Source organism: Caenorhabditis remanei, chromosome X, assembly GCF_010183535.1.
Source record: "Caenorhabditis remanei strain PX506 chromosome X, whole genome shotgun sequence".
Lineage (NCBI taxonomy): Eukaryota > Metazoa > Nematoda > Chromadorea > Rhabditida > Rhabditidae > Caenorhabditis > Caenorhabditis remanei.
In genome coordinates this window covers 9,913,133-9,928,489 of record NC_071333.1, presented here as the reverse complement: position 1 = coordinate 9,928,489, position 15,357 = coordinate 9,913,133, and the positions used below count along the sequence as shown (strand labels likewise).

The following is a 15,357-nucleotide window of genomic DNA, read 5'->3' as shown; positions in this document are numbered from 1 at the left end:
AATTGAATTTCATGTTGTTTGAGTGGACAGTGCGAGATGGAAAGATGAATGTACTTATGTATTCAATTTCATTTGGTCTTCCTCTATTGTTCATTTGATTTCCGTTTCTTGACCGTTACAAAGTGACCGTTTCCTGTTTGTTCTTTTGAAAAAATAAATTTCAATATATGTTAATGACTCCGCTATAAGTTTATGAATGCAATCAGTCTACATAACGCGCTTATCGCATTTCCAATTTTTCTTTTTCTCTCTACACCTACTGTCTTTTACCGCAAAAATAACACATTACTTTTTTTACCATTCTTCAAGCTGGTCCTTTCTATGTAGAATATGACACTATGTAATCTTATTTCCGTTTTTTCTTTTTTTTCTAATCAACCGTCATGACACATGTAATATTTACAGATTAAAAATTATTTCCACACAACCCACAAGAACTGTTCACAATTTTGCGGGTGGAATGAGGTAAGTATCGTATTTTCTTTTTTTATCCTAGCTCACCTTACCAGAAATTCACGTGTGCATTGGCGGAGATGTCAGTTTAGAAGATGTCAATATGATGTTTTTATGTTTATGTGCATTACAAGTGGAAGTCGTTAAGTGTAGTTGTCTACGGCTAACTATTTTTAGCTCACATGACAAATCTTGAAATTAGAAAAAATCATACAAAAGAGAAAAAAAAGAGCAAATTTTATCTACAGTATCTCAAATTATTCAGGGACATGCAACCACCTTCCATGGGTGTAAATGGATTTGGAAGAAGAAGTCATAATTTTTCGTCACCGTCACTGGTCGATTACAGATCTCAGCCGCATCATTATGGATCCCAGCCAAGCGTAAGAAAATTTTTTCATTAACGGATATTATTTCATGCGTTATTTCTCACCTCGTATCGCCAGAAAGGAGATATTTAGAACCTGATGGATCATAACTTCTAATTTCTCTCCCATTATCTCACACATCGTAAATTTTTTCTCTCAGAGGGTCAGAATGTTTACAAGTGTCTACAAGCAAACATTCATTTGTAATTTATGAATCAGAATAGTAAGATTAACACTCCCATACTAGTTCTGATGACGAATCACATGTTGTTTAGCTAATGTGTCACCCCCACAACACACAAATTGGATTTCAGATAGTACAGAACGGAGGAAGCCAGTCGCCTCCTGACTACGCATTACTGTTCGACCAGCCAGTTGTTGTTCTCAGATCGAAAAAAGTGAGTTTTGCATTTTTATGTTTCAAATTTATAAAGTACTTCCGGGAATCTTGATTAGTGCCAAAAACTTTTTTGTGCATTATTGAATCAATCTTTTTATGCATGAAAGGATTTTTCTTGTATATTGCTCACCATTTCTAGAGTTTCTAAAATTAGTCTCTTCCGTGACCGAAACTATTGAATATTCAATGAATTTCTCACTGAAATCCAGCATGAAGATTTTCTAAATAGAATTGATATTAGAAAAAGCTGAGATAATTACCACTTAAAAACAAACTTGAAACACTATTTGTCGTTCGGAAACTTCTGACAGAGATTCATTAAGGGAGTAGATTTCTCATAACATTTGTTAAGAGATATGCTTCTTTATCGTTTGCTTAATATTTCAGCCAAGTACGGTCAGATCTGCCAAGGAAGAATCAAGGCTACGCTCCCAACAGCCACCCAGCAACATTCAGAGAGTGCAAGTAAGCCCGCGAGTCTGTCTCGTCTCTTTTCCTAATTAAATAATGTTTCCAGGCTATCCGCAGTCGTCCCCAATCTACAGCATCCTACAACAGCCTAGGTCTGTCGACTGATAACGAAATTATTTTGTTTAACCCAAAAGTTTGTTTCAGCCTCATCAGGAATGGAGAATATTCAATGGAGAAACTCTGTAATGTCGTCTGTAACCCCAGATAATCGTAGACATACTTTGTATGACGAAGAAGACAATCCACGTGTGGTAAGTGTTTGTGTGTTTTTTTTTTGCAAAGTTGAAATGAGAACACACTGGCTATTAACATATCTCCTTTATTTCCGAGATTTTGTGTTTTTCAACACCATTTAGAGAACAAATTATTGTTGCATTTGTGGAATCTTAGTAAAATCAAAAGCGCACAGTAAAGCAAAAGTTAAATTGGGTTGCAAGTAAAGCAGGAAGAGGTGAGAGCACTCTTTATTGGACAAAGTTACGATGCTCCGGTTGTTGTTCAGTCTCGGAGAGAAGCTCGCGGTAGTCATCCTCACTAAAATAGACATGATGAGAAACAAGTCTGTTAGATGAATTTTAAGTCAACTTACTTGAGATTCTCATCATCGGATCTCTTTCCGATGCGGAAACCATAACGTCCGACGAGAAGATTGCGGCGTTTCTCCATGTTAATCTCATCAGCTTCATTTTTCTGTGCTCTGCTGTTTCCGCGCTCACGGTCCATCTTCTCAAGATAAGCTAGTTCGTTACGGCGCATTTGATCGTCCGTATTAAAGTAGCCTGTCGGAAGACGGGACTTTTGTCCTGGGAGCTTGTTCATAATCCAGTCCGGCAAGGATGGCTTTGTTGAAGCCATCATTTGCTCTCTCCAATCAGCGGAAGGCTCAGTTGGATGCAAGTTTGCATCAGCAAGGATCACAGAACCGAGAAAGAGTAAAATGAGACACGAATTCATGGTGGAAGGTCGGCCCTCACTGTCGAGATTCTGTTAGGCGAATGAAGATTGAGAATGAAAGAATGGGAGGAGCAAAGTGCTCAGGGGGCGGAGCTTTGCGCAAGCACTTCAGATGTCTGGAAAAAGGCAGTAATTCAACAGATTCGAAAATGAGTCTTGACAGGACCGATGTTTGGCCTCGTCATCTGACGTTCACCATTTTTCATCTTCTTCTTCTTCTCCTTTCTTTTTTTCCGAAAAAAAGAGGAAAAGCACATGAAGAAAATGTTGAGAGACGTGCGCAGAACACACATTCTTTTTTTTTGATTTCCGCAATTCAGAAGAAGAAAATGGATTACTTATCGGAGGACCTCGTGGTGAAGGCAATCATGCGGGAAAACGCATGAGTTTGTTGTAGAGATGGGAAGAGAGAGCATAACTTTTTTTATTCGTTTAACGGGAAAGCAATCATCAAGAGGAAGCGAATAGGATAATAGAGCATTCAGGAACATCAGAAAAAAGAGAGGGACACTCAAGAAGAGAAGGAAAGGGACAGAAATTGTCATTCGAATGCTTCCTTGTTGATTTATTGCTCTTTTTGGATATCTAATTGTATCCAATCGGCTGGCGATTTCCTCGTCGGAACCCTTTTCCCAATGCCACAGACTTTTTATGAGGTACCGTAGTCCCGTTGAGCCCGGTGCTTGCGTCACCACTTTTTTGCCTGGAAAAAACCTTTCAGTCCAGCTGATTGATGGGCATTCTTACCCCGAGGGACTCAAAAAAACAGCTGGTTCCTTGAACCCCTTTGGCACTTCCTGCATCTTTTGCAAAAGAGCACTGCGTTTTCCGGGACGGGCACGAGTGAAAGTCGAAGTACGGTAGAATTTGTTGATATTCTTTCTGAAGAAGTGAACAGATTAATTGATGATGAATATTTAAGGATGGAAAATTTGAAGTGATATCATATTCACTGTGAATTGAACTTTGATGTTTTTCTTCCCATCCAGTCACTCAAAACGAAATCAAGAAATATAATTGCGATAGATGAGAATATTTTTGAAAACTATTTTGAGAGAGGAATTTTTTTCCAATTTGGGTTCGCAGGTTCAAAAATTCGGTCTACTTTTTTATGTTTTCAAAACTCACAATGGTGCACTATTTTGAGAGTTTTCCAACAATTCCACCATGCGTAGAAGTTTTCCAACTTCTGCCATCTTATCTGCTCCAGCCAAAACTGGTGGAGACAAACTCATCAAGTGCTTCATTTGATTCATTTGATGATGGCGGTCTCTGGAAGTTGATGTTGAAACTTGATTTACTCACTACCAAATGCAAACCTCAATAATATATTCTCAACAAAACGAACAACTGAATTGCCAGTAAAAGATGAGAAAGACGGAAAAAACTCCTTTCTCGACGTGTCGTAACGGTAGTTTGAGTATGCTTTCGGGTACCATGGGGCACGAAAGGAAGAGTAAGTATAGTCTCCAGAACGGCTATTCAAGATGTCTGAAGACCAGCCAAGAACACCTCCAGAGCTTATTCCCGAACGCTTTCCGTAACGGAAAGGAGCTTTTTGAGCGTCTCTTATTATCTTGGCGACATGTCTGCAATAAAAAAACATTGTTATGTTAAAATGGATCGTTTTACATACTTCTCGATCTTTGCTCTGGACTTATCAGAGATGACAGTCTTGGTTGGAAGAACCAACGGGAAGCTGATGCTCACATTAGCGCGTACATCCTAAAAACAATATATAGTATATGAGAGATTGTCTCTCAACATACCGCAATGGGAAGAGTGCTAGCGACTCCAAAGTAGAGAACAATCAAAGTAGGCAGTAATATCATGAACCTCATTTTCCAAGTTGCTGCAATAAATAAAATCACTTTTCTCAAAACCAATACGTCTTTGGAGGATGAGAAGATATAGCGGGCTTTTACACATAGTTAACGATCACGAATTTGACGAGAAAATATCTATATCTGACTATTATCAAAACTCCTAGTAAGATTTGTTCTGATATTAAGTTACAGAAGACATGCTGTTTTATCCCTGGTACCTAACCTCTCTATCGTTAACTTCTAAAAATTGAAAACCGTCGAAACAAACACTTCAGACCTGTGTGAACAGAAGTCTGAGAAAACGGAGACTGAAACGTCAACTGAAAGCAGACTAATTTTCTTTGAGTTTTCCAACTTCGCTTCACTTTCTCATGCCATATTTAAGGGCGTTTAATTGTGTCCGAATTAGTCTGGCGCTGAAAACCCCACAAAGTTGTGGGCAAACCACTGTACTATTTTTATGATCTCATTCCATTTGCATTGGCTCCTCAAAAGTTATTTTAGATTTACAGTGGTTTTTCTATAAATAGAGTTTTCTGAGTGGGTGTTCGTCAGAGTAACAGTGAATCGTTTATTTTCGATGATGATAAGACAATAGATACGACATTGTAATGAAGAATGAAATTAACACGGGATCCGGAAAAGTACCGGATTTATCTTCATTGAGAAAGTTAGAAGTCGTAGATGTCGACGGTGCGTTTTCCTGGACGGAATCCGGCGCGTCCGATGGCGATGGACTTCTTCATGATCGGAAGAGCACGAAGTCTCTCGAAGCTGAGACGAGCCTCGACTGGTTCGACGCTGATGACGCGGTCCTCGTTGACGAGGTGGAAGCCTCCGGCGCTTTGAACGACGTTGATGTCGTCCTGAAACGATATAGTTTGAATAGGAGTCAGCAATTAAACATTTCTATGTGTTAAGTAGATAATGGAACTATTCCTACTCTTAAGTCTTCTGATTTATACAAAATAGATTATTTCGCCCCTATACCTAGAATTGTCTAAAAGTATTGTATTATCTCCCAAAACTCACATCTTGATCGTAGACCGGTTGGTGAAGAGCGATTCCTTGGTTCGCAATGAGCGCGATGCAGAAGAAGAGCATCAAGCGCGGCATTTTGGACAAGTTGTAGTCAACGAGTCCGGGAGAGTTGAGAAGGGTGGTTAACACTGTCGAAAATCGGGTTTATATACTTTTCAGCCTGAGCAAGAGACTATTCCAGATTATGCGAAGTTAGAGTTAAGGCGGAGTCAAACGGTCACAACACCGGAACCGGTTATGGGTTTTACGAAACCATTGATTAAATTTTGGTTTAATCTGGAGCAGCACGCGAGAAACACATTAAAAAGGTCGTTTGACACGCCTTTTTCTGAGAAAATTGGACATGTTATAATGATCAGGTTCAGAAAACTATTTCGGACCGGTGACGTATGAGGTTACGGTATAAACTGTATTGTACCGGCAGGACCATCTGGTTGTACAATTAGTGTAAAGATTCTATACAGAAATGACTTCAAAAGGTGTCCACAACTGTTTAACAAAGGATTTATGATAAGGGATGGACTAGACAACTATCAAAGACGAAATCGAAGTTTTTGGAGAGAAAGCGCATGTGTTTATCTGGAAATCTCTTTTTGAATGCCTATTCATTAAGGGCTATCGATGTAGCTAAACCAAGACGGATTTCAAATTTTTCTTTTTTTTTAATTCAAAAGCACAGCAACAAATGATCATTTATTTTAGTAACACACACAGCATTTCAGAGATTGCGAGAATTGAAAGAAAATGCAATCAATTATTGATTGTCAGAGTAGACACGATCGTCATCGGTCGAGTAGATCTCCTCGAATGGGACGAGCGATTTCTTTCCGCGGAGTCCGGCTAAAACAAATCCGCGCTTTCCTGGACGCATTCCAGCTCTGCCGATGGCCATGGAACGCTTGGCTGGGCGGAATCCATCACGGTTGATGTAGAGACGCTTAGCCAGTTTGAAGTTGCCCGATGCTCCTTCGAGCTCACGGCTCTCATCCTCCTCGTCGTTGGTATTGATGGAATCATCCTGACCGGAGCGTCCATTTCGGCGGGGGATGGACTCAATGTAGTTTCTGCAAAGTTCATCCAACTTTGCGTCACTGGTCTCATCCGATTCCAACTCCGATTCCCATGGTTGGGCATAGTGGAGGTTTACTGGGCGCCAGTGTCTCTTCTCCTTAAAGAGAAGAATATAACAGTCATATTTTCCTAAGAGTATTAATATTACTTACCATGAATGGTTTGAATTCTCCGTCGATTGCACATGCCGAGATGGCAAGCAAGGCCATGAAGACCAAGAGGAAGGCGAGCTTCATTGTTTGATGACTGGGAACCTGCAGTGGTTGAAAGCTGCAGAGCTTGTTTTTCCTAGGTGACAATGACACCTTGCTTTTCCTACCCCTTTTATGCTTTTCGGCTACTGTGGGCGTGGTTTTGTAGTCCAGAACAAAATCTTATAGGATGCAATTTTCTACTACTCAGGCGGAGTCAACCACTGATACGAATGGTCCCAGGTACGCCCCTACAAAATACAGTAGTATAGTGTTACTCAACAAATGATTTATTGAAGTTTCAAAAAATCAGAGAATAGTAAGGACAGTAATCAGATTGAAGTATAGACAAAAATACAGAATTCAATTATTATCCAAGTTTGAGAATCGCACCAACTTTGTAATGGCGTTGCCTGATCCAATGCGAGAAAATCGAGAAAAACGTTTTCCTGGACGCCAGAATGATCTGCCAATTGCGAGGGACCGTTTCTTTTTGATATCCTCTCCATAAATGTGTTTCATTTGACCTCTTCCACCAAAAGGAAAGCCCACGAGCCTCGAATCAACCGGGTACCATGGCCAGGATATGAAAGACGCCGCCGATATACGTCCCATGAAGGTTTTTCTGATGTCAATGGTAATATACCGCCTTCCGTTCTCCACTGTTGATTGGGTTGTAGTCTCTGAACGCTTGGTACGAGTCTCTTCTGTTTTTTCGACAATCTCGTCCGGCAAATCTTTCAACTTTCTGCCCCATGCTTGAAAATTGATTCCATCTAAGTTTCTCCAAACAGAGACATCCTCCGCATTCCCTGAAAAACAGGATGCTTTTGAAACTAAAATTATAATATAGTGATATCATTACCATCTGCATTGACATCACGGTTTTTGCCGCCCTGAAAAAATAATGATCAAGGATCGTAGAAGACATCATGTATAACTTACATCAGAAGATTTGTTCCCTTGAGAAAAAAGGTAGTCCACCGCAATACATACACAAGCCAAGACGAACAGGTAGCGAACCACCTTGAACATTTTGTTGGATATGTTCAGATCCTGTGACGTAAAGGGTGGTAGAAAATTGAAACGCGTTCAGAGCCTATCGTTTTTATAGCATGATTTGTGTAGGGCGGGAAGATTCCGTTAATGGGCGGGATAATGCTATCACGTAATAGCACGAAAAACATGGAGAAACAAGATAAAGAGAAGAAATGAGCAGAGATAAGAAGATTTTCAAAACTATAAATTGAAGTTGTACCATGTTGATGACTCATTCAGCCCCCATAGTGCAGTGCAAAACGGTGAGCGGCAATTGGTTGAAACTCCGTGTTATGAATGAATAAGAAACATTGTTTATCGGGTAGAGATTCCAAGTTCAGGTTAACAATTGACTACTGCAGCATACAATTTATTGATAAATTATACATAACTAATTTAATGTTAGGTTGAAAACTACAAATAAGACTGATTTGAATCAGCTCTGTTACCGATTTTGATTTTTTGTTAAACACGACCGTTTTCCGAAGAGAAGTATCTGATAGAAGTAATTGAGTAAACATTACTCTTTGTCAAGTTTCACAATTTAGTTTTCGCAGGTAGTTATTTTCTAGAAAACACCCTTTTTCAAATTTCTCGTAGTTTTTCCAAGCTTCTTCGTTTATTCTGTTTTGTCCTGAGTTTGTCTTTTTTCCACCTACGCATCATAAGTTATTCCCAACAAACGTCACACTATAAAGCGATTTTGTTGTGATTGATACTGAGATGAGTAAGATGTAGTTAGATTGGATGATGACCCAAAAATTGTATTTCTCTTATTTTTCGCTAGAGTTGATCAGAAAAATATGTTTTCCTTCCCTTATATGAGTGCTTTCTTCATTCAACGAATGTTTGGTTTATTGACTGATAGAGTATCAGCACGACACACTTCTTACAACCGCGCTCTACCGAAACTGCGAGAAAATTGTGTCCAAAATTGACAGACGCAGAGAAAAAGAGACATTTTTAAAGGGAGTTTCGGTGGAGCGCAATTGTAAGACATGTGCCGAGCTAATAAAAAAGTTTCGATTGTGAAACTATCTGAGACGTCAGGATAAACACAAAATGGATTCCTAACATGGGAATGACCCAGGGTGTAACGCTGGGATTTCTTAGATATTTTGGAAAATAATAGCCCTTACCCCAACTAGAACAAAATAAAAATCTTACGTGCCCCTTTTGAGTTTCCAGAGAATGGCAGACACAATTCCATTTTTTCGAATTTTTCGAGTTGAGTCACTTCGAGACATCGTAACTCGGTCAATTTAAGAGCAATCTTTTCAAACTAAAGTGTAATCGCAAGATATAGACCAAGGCTGTATAAAAGGTAACAGACTCATGTTTCCAGCTGTGACTCCTGAATTACTATAAATGAAAATGTGAAAATTTGCACTTCTCATGAAATCAGAAAGTGGTCATTTTCGAAAAAAACGTATTTGGGAGACCATGTCTATCTGATTGCCAGTAACAAATAAGGTAAATATACGTATTCAAATATATGGCTCGCCTTTCATTCCAGAGACTTATTTTCATTTTTTCAGTTTTTCAGTCTAACTTCATGTATAGGGATACGTGCGGTTTTTCCACTGGAGAGTTGATGGTTAGTTTCGAACAAATGGTATAATGATATTTTAGATTAAATCAGTTTTTAAAGTATTGTGATAGCCGTCTAACACAAAAACTGAGAATTCACCAAACGCGCTGAATTTATTTTTAAGGAATTGACGTATCCCTATACATGAAGTTAGACTGAAAAACTGAAAAAATGAAAATAAGTCTCTGGAATGAAAGGCGAGCCATATATTTGAATACGTATATATACCTTATTTGTCACTGGCAATCAGATAGACATGGTCTCCCAAATACGTTTTTTTCGAAAATGACCACTTTCTGATTTCATGAGAAGTGCAAATTTTCACATTTTCATTTATAGTAATTCAGGAGTCACAGCTGGAAACATGAGTCTGTTACCTTTTATACAGCCTTGGTCTATATCTTGCGATTACACTTTAGTTTGAAAAGATTGCTCTTAAATTGACCGAGTTACGATGTCTCGAAGTGACTCAACTCGAAAAATTCGAAAAACTGGAATTGTGTCTGCCATTCTCTGGAAACTTAAAAGGGGCACGTAAGATTTTTATTTTGTTCTAGTTGGGGTAAGGGCTATCATTTCCCAAAATATCTAAGAAATCCCAGCGTTACACCCTGGGTCATTCCCATGTAAGAAATGAGAAATTTGTATAGTTTCAGTTTCTCCCAGAACCTTGCGAGAACCCTTTTTTGCATTCAAGTGTCGATCCCAAATACTGTGACAATACGAATTAATTTGAGAGAACGGGATCACTAACAAGCTGATCTGTTCATACTCTTTCTTTCGGAAGGTCTCAATTTTTCCAATTACCTCAAAGAAATCCAAAATCCCGATTCAATGCTTTTATAATTCTTTGGATCATTTCCCCTTTGTTTCCTGAGAATCTGAAACTTCCCCGGACAGTTTTAATAATATTTTCTTCCAGTTTTGATGCTGAAAACCTGAAAAATGAAATCTTGAGCAACAGGGCACGACTTTATTTCCGAAATCAGGCAGATCTCTTGTACATATGTAGTTTAGCTTTGATGTGGAGATGAGAAGAGAAAAAAATACAAAGCAATCAATTAGGGTGGGTAATCGTTGAATTCTTAGACAATGTAGATTTCTGGAGTGTGTTCTGGGATGACTTCCATCATGTCAGCGCTTCTCTTTCCTGGACGGAATCCTTGACGACCGTATGCCATTGAGCGCTTTCCTGGACGGAATCCTTGACGTCCGTAGGCCATGGATCTCTTTCCTGGACGGAATCCTTGTCTTCCATAGGCCATCGAGCGTTTTCCTGGACGAAGACCCAATCTTCCCATTGCCATTGAGCGTTTCATGATGAGACCACTGCAAAACGCAACATAGGTTTCTGTTGGAATTCTAAAACTATTCCGAATCTTACCTGACGTCAATAGTGTGGAAGTTGTCCATGTCCGTGCTTCGTTTTCCTGGGCGGAATCCGCTTCTTCCGAGGGCGATGCTCCGTTTTCCCATAGCACCTTCTGTGTACTCTTCCTCCTGCTTCCACTCGTCGTCGTCCTCAGAATTGAGAGCATCCTGAACTGGGGAGCCCTCAAGAAGCACAACATCGACGGACTGAAAGATACAACCATCCTGATATAATCTACTTAAAAATGTGAGATTAACTTACCGGAGTCTCATCCGAGTTGTAGACCTGAAGTGGTACAGCACGAGCGTAGATTGCGCAGAGCAACGCAAGAAGAACAAAAGTAGCTCTCATGGCTTGCGAAGACGGGGCAAAATGAGAAAAATGGACCGAAGAGAGGGCTCGAGTGAGAGCTGAAAACAATGAGGATTACAGTAGATGTCGATCCGTATTTATACGCTCTCTCAATATATATGGGCGGAGTTCTCATATTATAAAGTCCCGAAGGGAGTATTGATAACAGGAATGCAGAGAGTTTAGAGGGAAATATAGCGCGGGCGGGCGGGCCTAGAGCGTGATTGGCTCTGTATTTGAAATGACGTTGGTCAGAACTGATAGAAAATGAAAGATGGTCATGAGTTTCAAAAGAATATGTAAAGTGGAACGGAATTGAACTGAAATTTGAAAAAGTGTGGATGGGAGAAAACAGTTCAGTATGCATATCTTGTACACAATCTTTTCTGAGACTCACTATACTTTAGGAAATGTCGAGAAAAATTTATAAGGTTAGAGTTGGTTTATCTATAACGCTATTATCAGTTAAATGTTAGACACCATGTTTTGACATAAAACCTAACCGGCTATAGTAGACAATAATAGTACCAGTCGGCGATCCCATCATTAGATTAGCTCTCTTGGGACAGTTTTACGAGCAAGGTTATCTAAGAACTCAGGTACGAATGGGCATAACATGTTATGCTCACCAGCCATATTCTATATAGAAGTTCTTAACCTGTGAGAGGGATCGAGTGGCTATGATTCTCATTTTTCCGATTTTCAGGCTCGATTGGAATACTTCCAAGGAGAGGAGAGTGACATGTTGAAACGTGGACAAGATCAAGCATCAAAACTTCTTGAGTGGTATAAAGAACGACTTCTGTCAGTTCAAAAGAAAGCGCGATTATTACAACAAGGGAGTGTCTCATTGGTAAGTACATAAAAAGTCTGGATGGCTTGTTTTTGTTCGGATTACCAACTAACAAAATTTTGTTTTTTCTAGTCCTCCCAAATGTGATGAGGGCGCCAAACAAGTACCACGACCTTAAAATCTCTAGTGACTCAAACTTCTTTCGTCTAGGTGTTGGTAAAGCATTTGATGGTAGACACTTTTCGAGGAAATATTTTGAAACTATGATATCACTACAGTAGGCGTCAATTTCACGTGATTCCTGTTTGATCTTTTGGTTTTCGTATAGCTCGTTAAATTTTGTGTCCAGGAAGAAACACATACACTTTTATTAGCTACAGTATACCAAGAAAAAGGCACAATTTCCAATTATATTTTATAAGGTGTCACACGCACATTGATGGGGTTTTTTCTGGCTTAGGTACTGATCGTTACCAGGAATTGCGTGGTTGTGATTTCAATTGTTCAGTTCCGGCTTTATGCAGAAGAGCACTGAGATTTAGGAGATGGCAAAATAAGAATTGGGCAGGGTACAGGAAATCTTAGAAAATATTCATAATTGAATGGTACGGAATTTAAATGAAAACTAACAGCGTACTCTTGAAACAACAAAACCTGCCCGTTGTAAACCAAATTTTCAAATAATGGAATTAGAGAAAGATTATTTTACGAAGCAAAGGATCTTATGTGTTTAGGAAGACAGAGAACTGAATATGACTAGTTTGTTTTGTCTGACCTAGTAAAAGTTAGAATTACTCAAACTGACCAATATTCATAACGAAATTGTTATTACAAAGTCCAAATGAAACTACATATGGATTTTCTTCCGATTATCACGTTATCATCATTGACCAGTATCATGAGAAGTGGGAGTAAATAAGAGTACTCATACATACAATTTTTCAATGAGATTGTCAAAAAAACAAGTACACCCTTGAAATCTTCCAGGACCCTGCTGTCCATGAACAGAAACTTAACTTCCTCCGTGCCCATATCACAGAACTGAACAGACGCATACTTGCTGTAATGGAAACAAGTGATAAAGGATTCCCAGCTCATCACAACAGAACCGTAAGTTTGCATTCTCTTCTTGATGTTACGTTTCCGTGCGTCACAGATCCCAACCGTAGTTTTCTGACTGATTTCCATATGCCAAGTACATTCCGTTTCTTGAGAGAAGAGTTTTATCATGCGCTTCATACAATTTTATCGCTATATAACTACATTTATTGTATATGTCAACTCCAATAAAATCTCGGAAGCTAGAAAACTTGAGGTGGCAGCAGATAGATTGGAGTTGAGGGATGTTTAATGGGAAGAACTGAAATTCGCGGTTTGATGTATGTAGAAAGGGGTTTATAATCAGGAAAGTGAAAAATAAAAAATTTAAAGTCCTTGACAAGAGAGGAAATATTTATTTTGAATAAAACTATCACTGAATATTGAACATCAAAAACACTTGATTTATACTTTATAAGAGTTCTAAATAATAAAATGTCCGACTGTTGTTTAAATTCAGTTTTGGCAATACGTTTTTAGGATGCTCTTTATATCTTAGATTCTAAATTTTTATTTTGATGATCAACTTTCGAGTACATTAATACTTCAGCATTAACTTTCTGCAAATTTTTTATCATAGTTTCTTCAGGCTTCTAACGGTCCATCGAATGGAGCTAATGACGATCAATTGGTCTGGTTACACCGTCAAAATCAGCGATTGAATCAGGTGAGAAGCATTGAATGTGACGTCACAGGATTGCCTTGATCTTCTTTTACTCTTCTATCCCTTCTTTTTTTCAAAATTTAAAAATAAACATTGAAAGAGGGTCAAGTGTGGACTGAGTGCACAATCAATTTATCAGGTGTTGTCAGTGATGTAGATCCAACTTGACACATTGAAATGATAAATCAGTGTTGTTTTATCTCCTCCTTGTCACCATCAGTTTCTTTTTCCAGGAGCTTGCTGAGAAAACACAAATGATCGATCAGCTGAAAAGAGAAAACGAAATGGTCAAGAAAACTCAGATTCAGAGAGTGGAAAGGTGTGTCGGAAACCAACATTCAGAATCTCAAACTCAATACTTTAGAAGTGTTCCAATTCTTCGACCATCTGCGTTTGTCCGTCCGGCTTATCAGGTGCCAACCATCATCAATAACAATAATCACTCGAAAAACCCATCACCGCATAAGATTTATGATACTTTGATGTAACTTTTAATGTCATCCAATTTCTCAATTTCTCACCCTTGTCTCCGAGATGAAAAATCCCTTCCCCAACTAATTACAATTATAATCCTCACTCTTCCCAACTGATTTGTTATATGAATTCAATCCGGAGCTTGTTCATAATGAAGTATATATGTGTTCTCAACTTTTTTCCTAATTCTTTCTTTTTCGTTCCCGCAATCATGTGTTTTTTAGTTCACGCAGAATATTGTACATTTTTTGTATGTGAAAAGAAATTAGAACGTTTTTCAAACGGCTTTACAACTACATTAAGTATATGTTGTAGTTGATCGAAAACGAGGATTGAGAGTGAAAATTGTCTTTGCAGGCAGGCCTCATCGATAAAACATTCTCTGAGAAAATCGAAAAACGCATTGAAAGGAAATCTGGTGGAATGATTAGAAAAAAACGCAAGATGTTGAACGTAGATAATCTGGTACCCAGTTCCTAGTCATGAGTTCATTTCATCCTATCATAAAAGTCAAAAGGAGTAAGAAATCAAAACAATGAGATCCAATGTTTGGAAAACAGATCACACAATTTATTTTCTCTCGTTCTTATGACACTAGTTGAATGGCTTGTTTTTCATTCGAGAAATCTATACTAAGAAGCAACGGTAAAAAAAGCAAAGTACTCAAAAGTGTTATTGGAGAAGGCAATCAAAAGCAACAGCGACATGATAAAGCAGCTCTTCAGGGAAGGTAATTTCATCGTTTTGTTTTGTCTCTCACCCAATCGTTTAGAAGCAAATTTATGAGTTCGTGAGCCCCTTTGGCTCTCCCCCAGGTGTGTCTCACATTTGATTCTCTTTACTCACCAACTGTTTATTTTGTGATTACGCAAAGATATCAGCAGGAGTGGGGGGACCCATTGTTTCAAAATCCAAGTGTTTCTTTTCTTTTCTTCTCAAAACAGTTGTCTTTGTGAGATGGATTAACCCGCAATCGGTTTATAAACATTATCTGTCTGTCAGTCAGACCAATTTTTTGAAACCTTTTTGGTGGAGGTCGATTGCTTTTTGCTTTCTAATGTATCTACATTTTCCGGGAGTTCTCCAAATCACTGCATGTTTTTGTTACTTCTTCTAAGTAAACACGTGCGTTCATTCGTTCTTTTTATTGCTATAGCAGTTGCCAATTTGTTCTTTTCTTAGGCCCCAAGTAGAGTTTCAT

At 38.7% G+C, this 15,357-nt stretch overlaps 8 protein-coding genes across 8 annotated transcripts; 2 read left to right on the top strand and 6 right to left on the bottom strand.

Annotated features, from left to right (window-relative positions):
* Nucleotides 1–722: 722 nt before the first annotated feature.
* Nucleotides 723–2,683, top strand: GCK72_023927 (uncharacterized protein; the record flags this gene model as incomplete). The annotated part of the gene is made up of 6 exons (XM_053735627.1): nucleotides 723–836; nucleotides 1,136–1,219; nucleotides 1,609–1,686; nucleotides 1,739–1,784; nucleotides 1,837–1,943; nucleotides 2,519–2,683. The coding sequence occupies 6 exons, from the start codon at nucleotides 723–725 to the stop codon at nucleotides 2,681–2,683; spliced, it is 594 nt and encodes a 197-aa protein (XP_053579193.1).
* Nucleotides 2,157–2,646, bottom strand: GCK72_023928 (uncharacterized protein; the record flags this gene model as incomplete). The annotated part of the gene is made up of 2 exons (XM_053735628.1): nucleotides 2,157–2,226; nucleotides 2,282–2,646. The coding sequence occupies 2 exons, from the start codon at nucleotides 2,644–2,646 to the stop codon at nucleotides 2,157–2,159; spliced, it is 435 nt and encodes a 144-aa protein (XP_053579194.1).
* A 548-nt stretch (nucleotides 2,684–3,231) lies between the features above and the next one.
* GCK72_023926 (uncharacterized protein) lies at nucleotides 3,232–4,487 on the bottom strand (the record flags this gene model as incomplete). The annotated part of the gene is made up of 6 exons (XM_053735626.1): nucleotides 3,232–3,349; nucleotides 3,394–3,528; nucleotides 3,775–3,918; nucleotides 3,966–4,235; nucleotides 4,283–4,371; nucleotides 4,416–4,487. The coding sequence occupies 6 exons, from the start codon at nucleotides 4,485–4,487 to the stop codon at nucleotides 3,232–3,234; spliced, it is 828 nt and encodes a 275-aa protein (XP_053579192.1).
* A 656-nt stretch (nucleotides 4,488–5,143) lies between these two features.
* Nucleotides 5,144–5,588, bottom strand: GCK72_023925 (uncharacterized protein; the record flags this gene model as incomplete). Its single annotated transcript, XM_003092748.2, has 2 exons — nucleotides 5,144–5,338; nucleotides 5,505–5,588. The coding sequence occupies 2 exons, from the start codon at nucleotides 5,586–5,588 to the stop codon at nucleotides 5,144–5,146; spliced, it is 279 nt and encodes a 92-aa protein (XP_003092796.1).
* A 679-nt stretch (nucleotides 5,589–6,267) lies between these two features.
* On the bottom strand, nucleotides 6,268–6,820 carry GCK72_023924 (uncharacterized protein; the record flags this gene model as incomplete). The annotated part of the gene is made up of 2 exons (XM_003092737.2): nucleotides 6,268–6,681; nucleotides 6,737–6,820. The coding sequence occupies 2 exons, from the start codon at nucleotides 6,818–6,820 to the stop codon at nucleotides 6,268–6,270; spliced, it is 498 nt and encodes a 165-aa protein (XP_003092785.2).
* Nucleotides 6,821–7,138: 318 nt separating this feature from the next.
* GCK72_023923 (uncharacterized protein) lies at nucleotides 7,139–7,810 on the bottom strand (the record flags this gene model as incomplete). Its single annotated transcript, XM_003092746.2, has 3 exons — nucleotides 7,139–7,587; nucleotides 7,641–7,671; nucleotides 7,721–7,810. The coding sequence occupies 3 exons, from the start codon at nucleotides 7,808–7,810 to the stop codon at nucleotides 7,139–7,141; spliced, it is 570 nt and encodes a 189-aa protein (XP_003092794.2).
* Nucleotides 7,811–10,489: 2,679 nt separating this feature from the next.
* GCK72_023922 (uncharacterized protein) lies at nucleotides 10,490–11,127 on the bottom strand (the record flags this gene model as incomplete). The annotated part of the gene is made up of 3 exons (XM_003092743.2): nucleotides 10,490–10,733; nucleotides 10,789–10,982; nucleotides 11,038–11,127. 3 exons carry the CDS (start codon nucleotides 11,125–11,127, stop codon nucleotides 10,490–10,492), a joined length of 528 nt encoding a protein of 175 aa, XP_003092791.2.
* Nucleotides 11,128–11,537: 410 nt separating this feature from the next.
* On the top strand, nucleotides 11,538–14,170 carry GCK72_023921 (uncharacterized protein; the record flags this gene model as incomplete). The annotated part of the gene is made up of 6 exons (XM_003092730.2): nucleotides 11,538–11,558; nucleotides 11,834–11,980; nucleotides 12,908–13,030; nucleotides 13,608–13,685; nucleotides 13,916–14,001; nucleotides 14,047–14,170. 6 exons carry the CDS (start codon nucleotides 11,538–11,540, stop codon nucleotides 14,168–14,170), a joined length of 579 nt encoding a protein of 192 aa, XP_003092778.1.
* Between the last annotated feature and the right edge of the window lie 1,187 nt (nucleotides 14,171–15,357).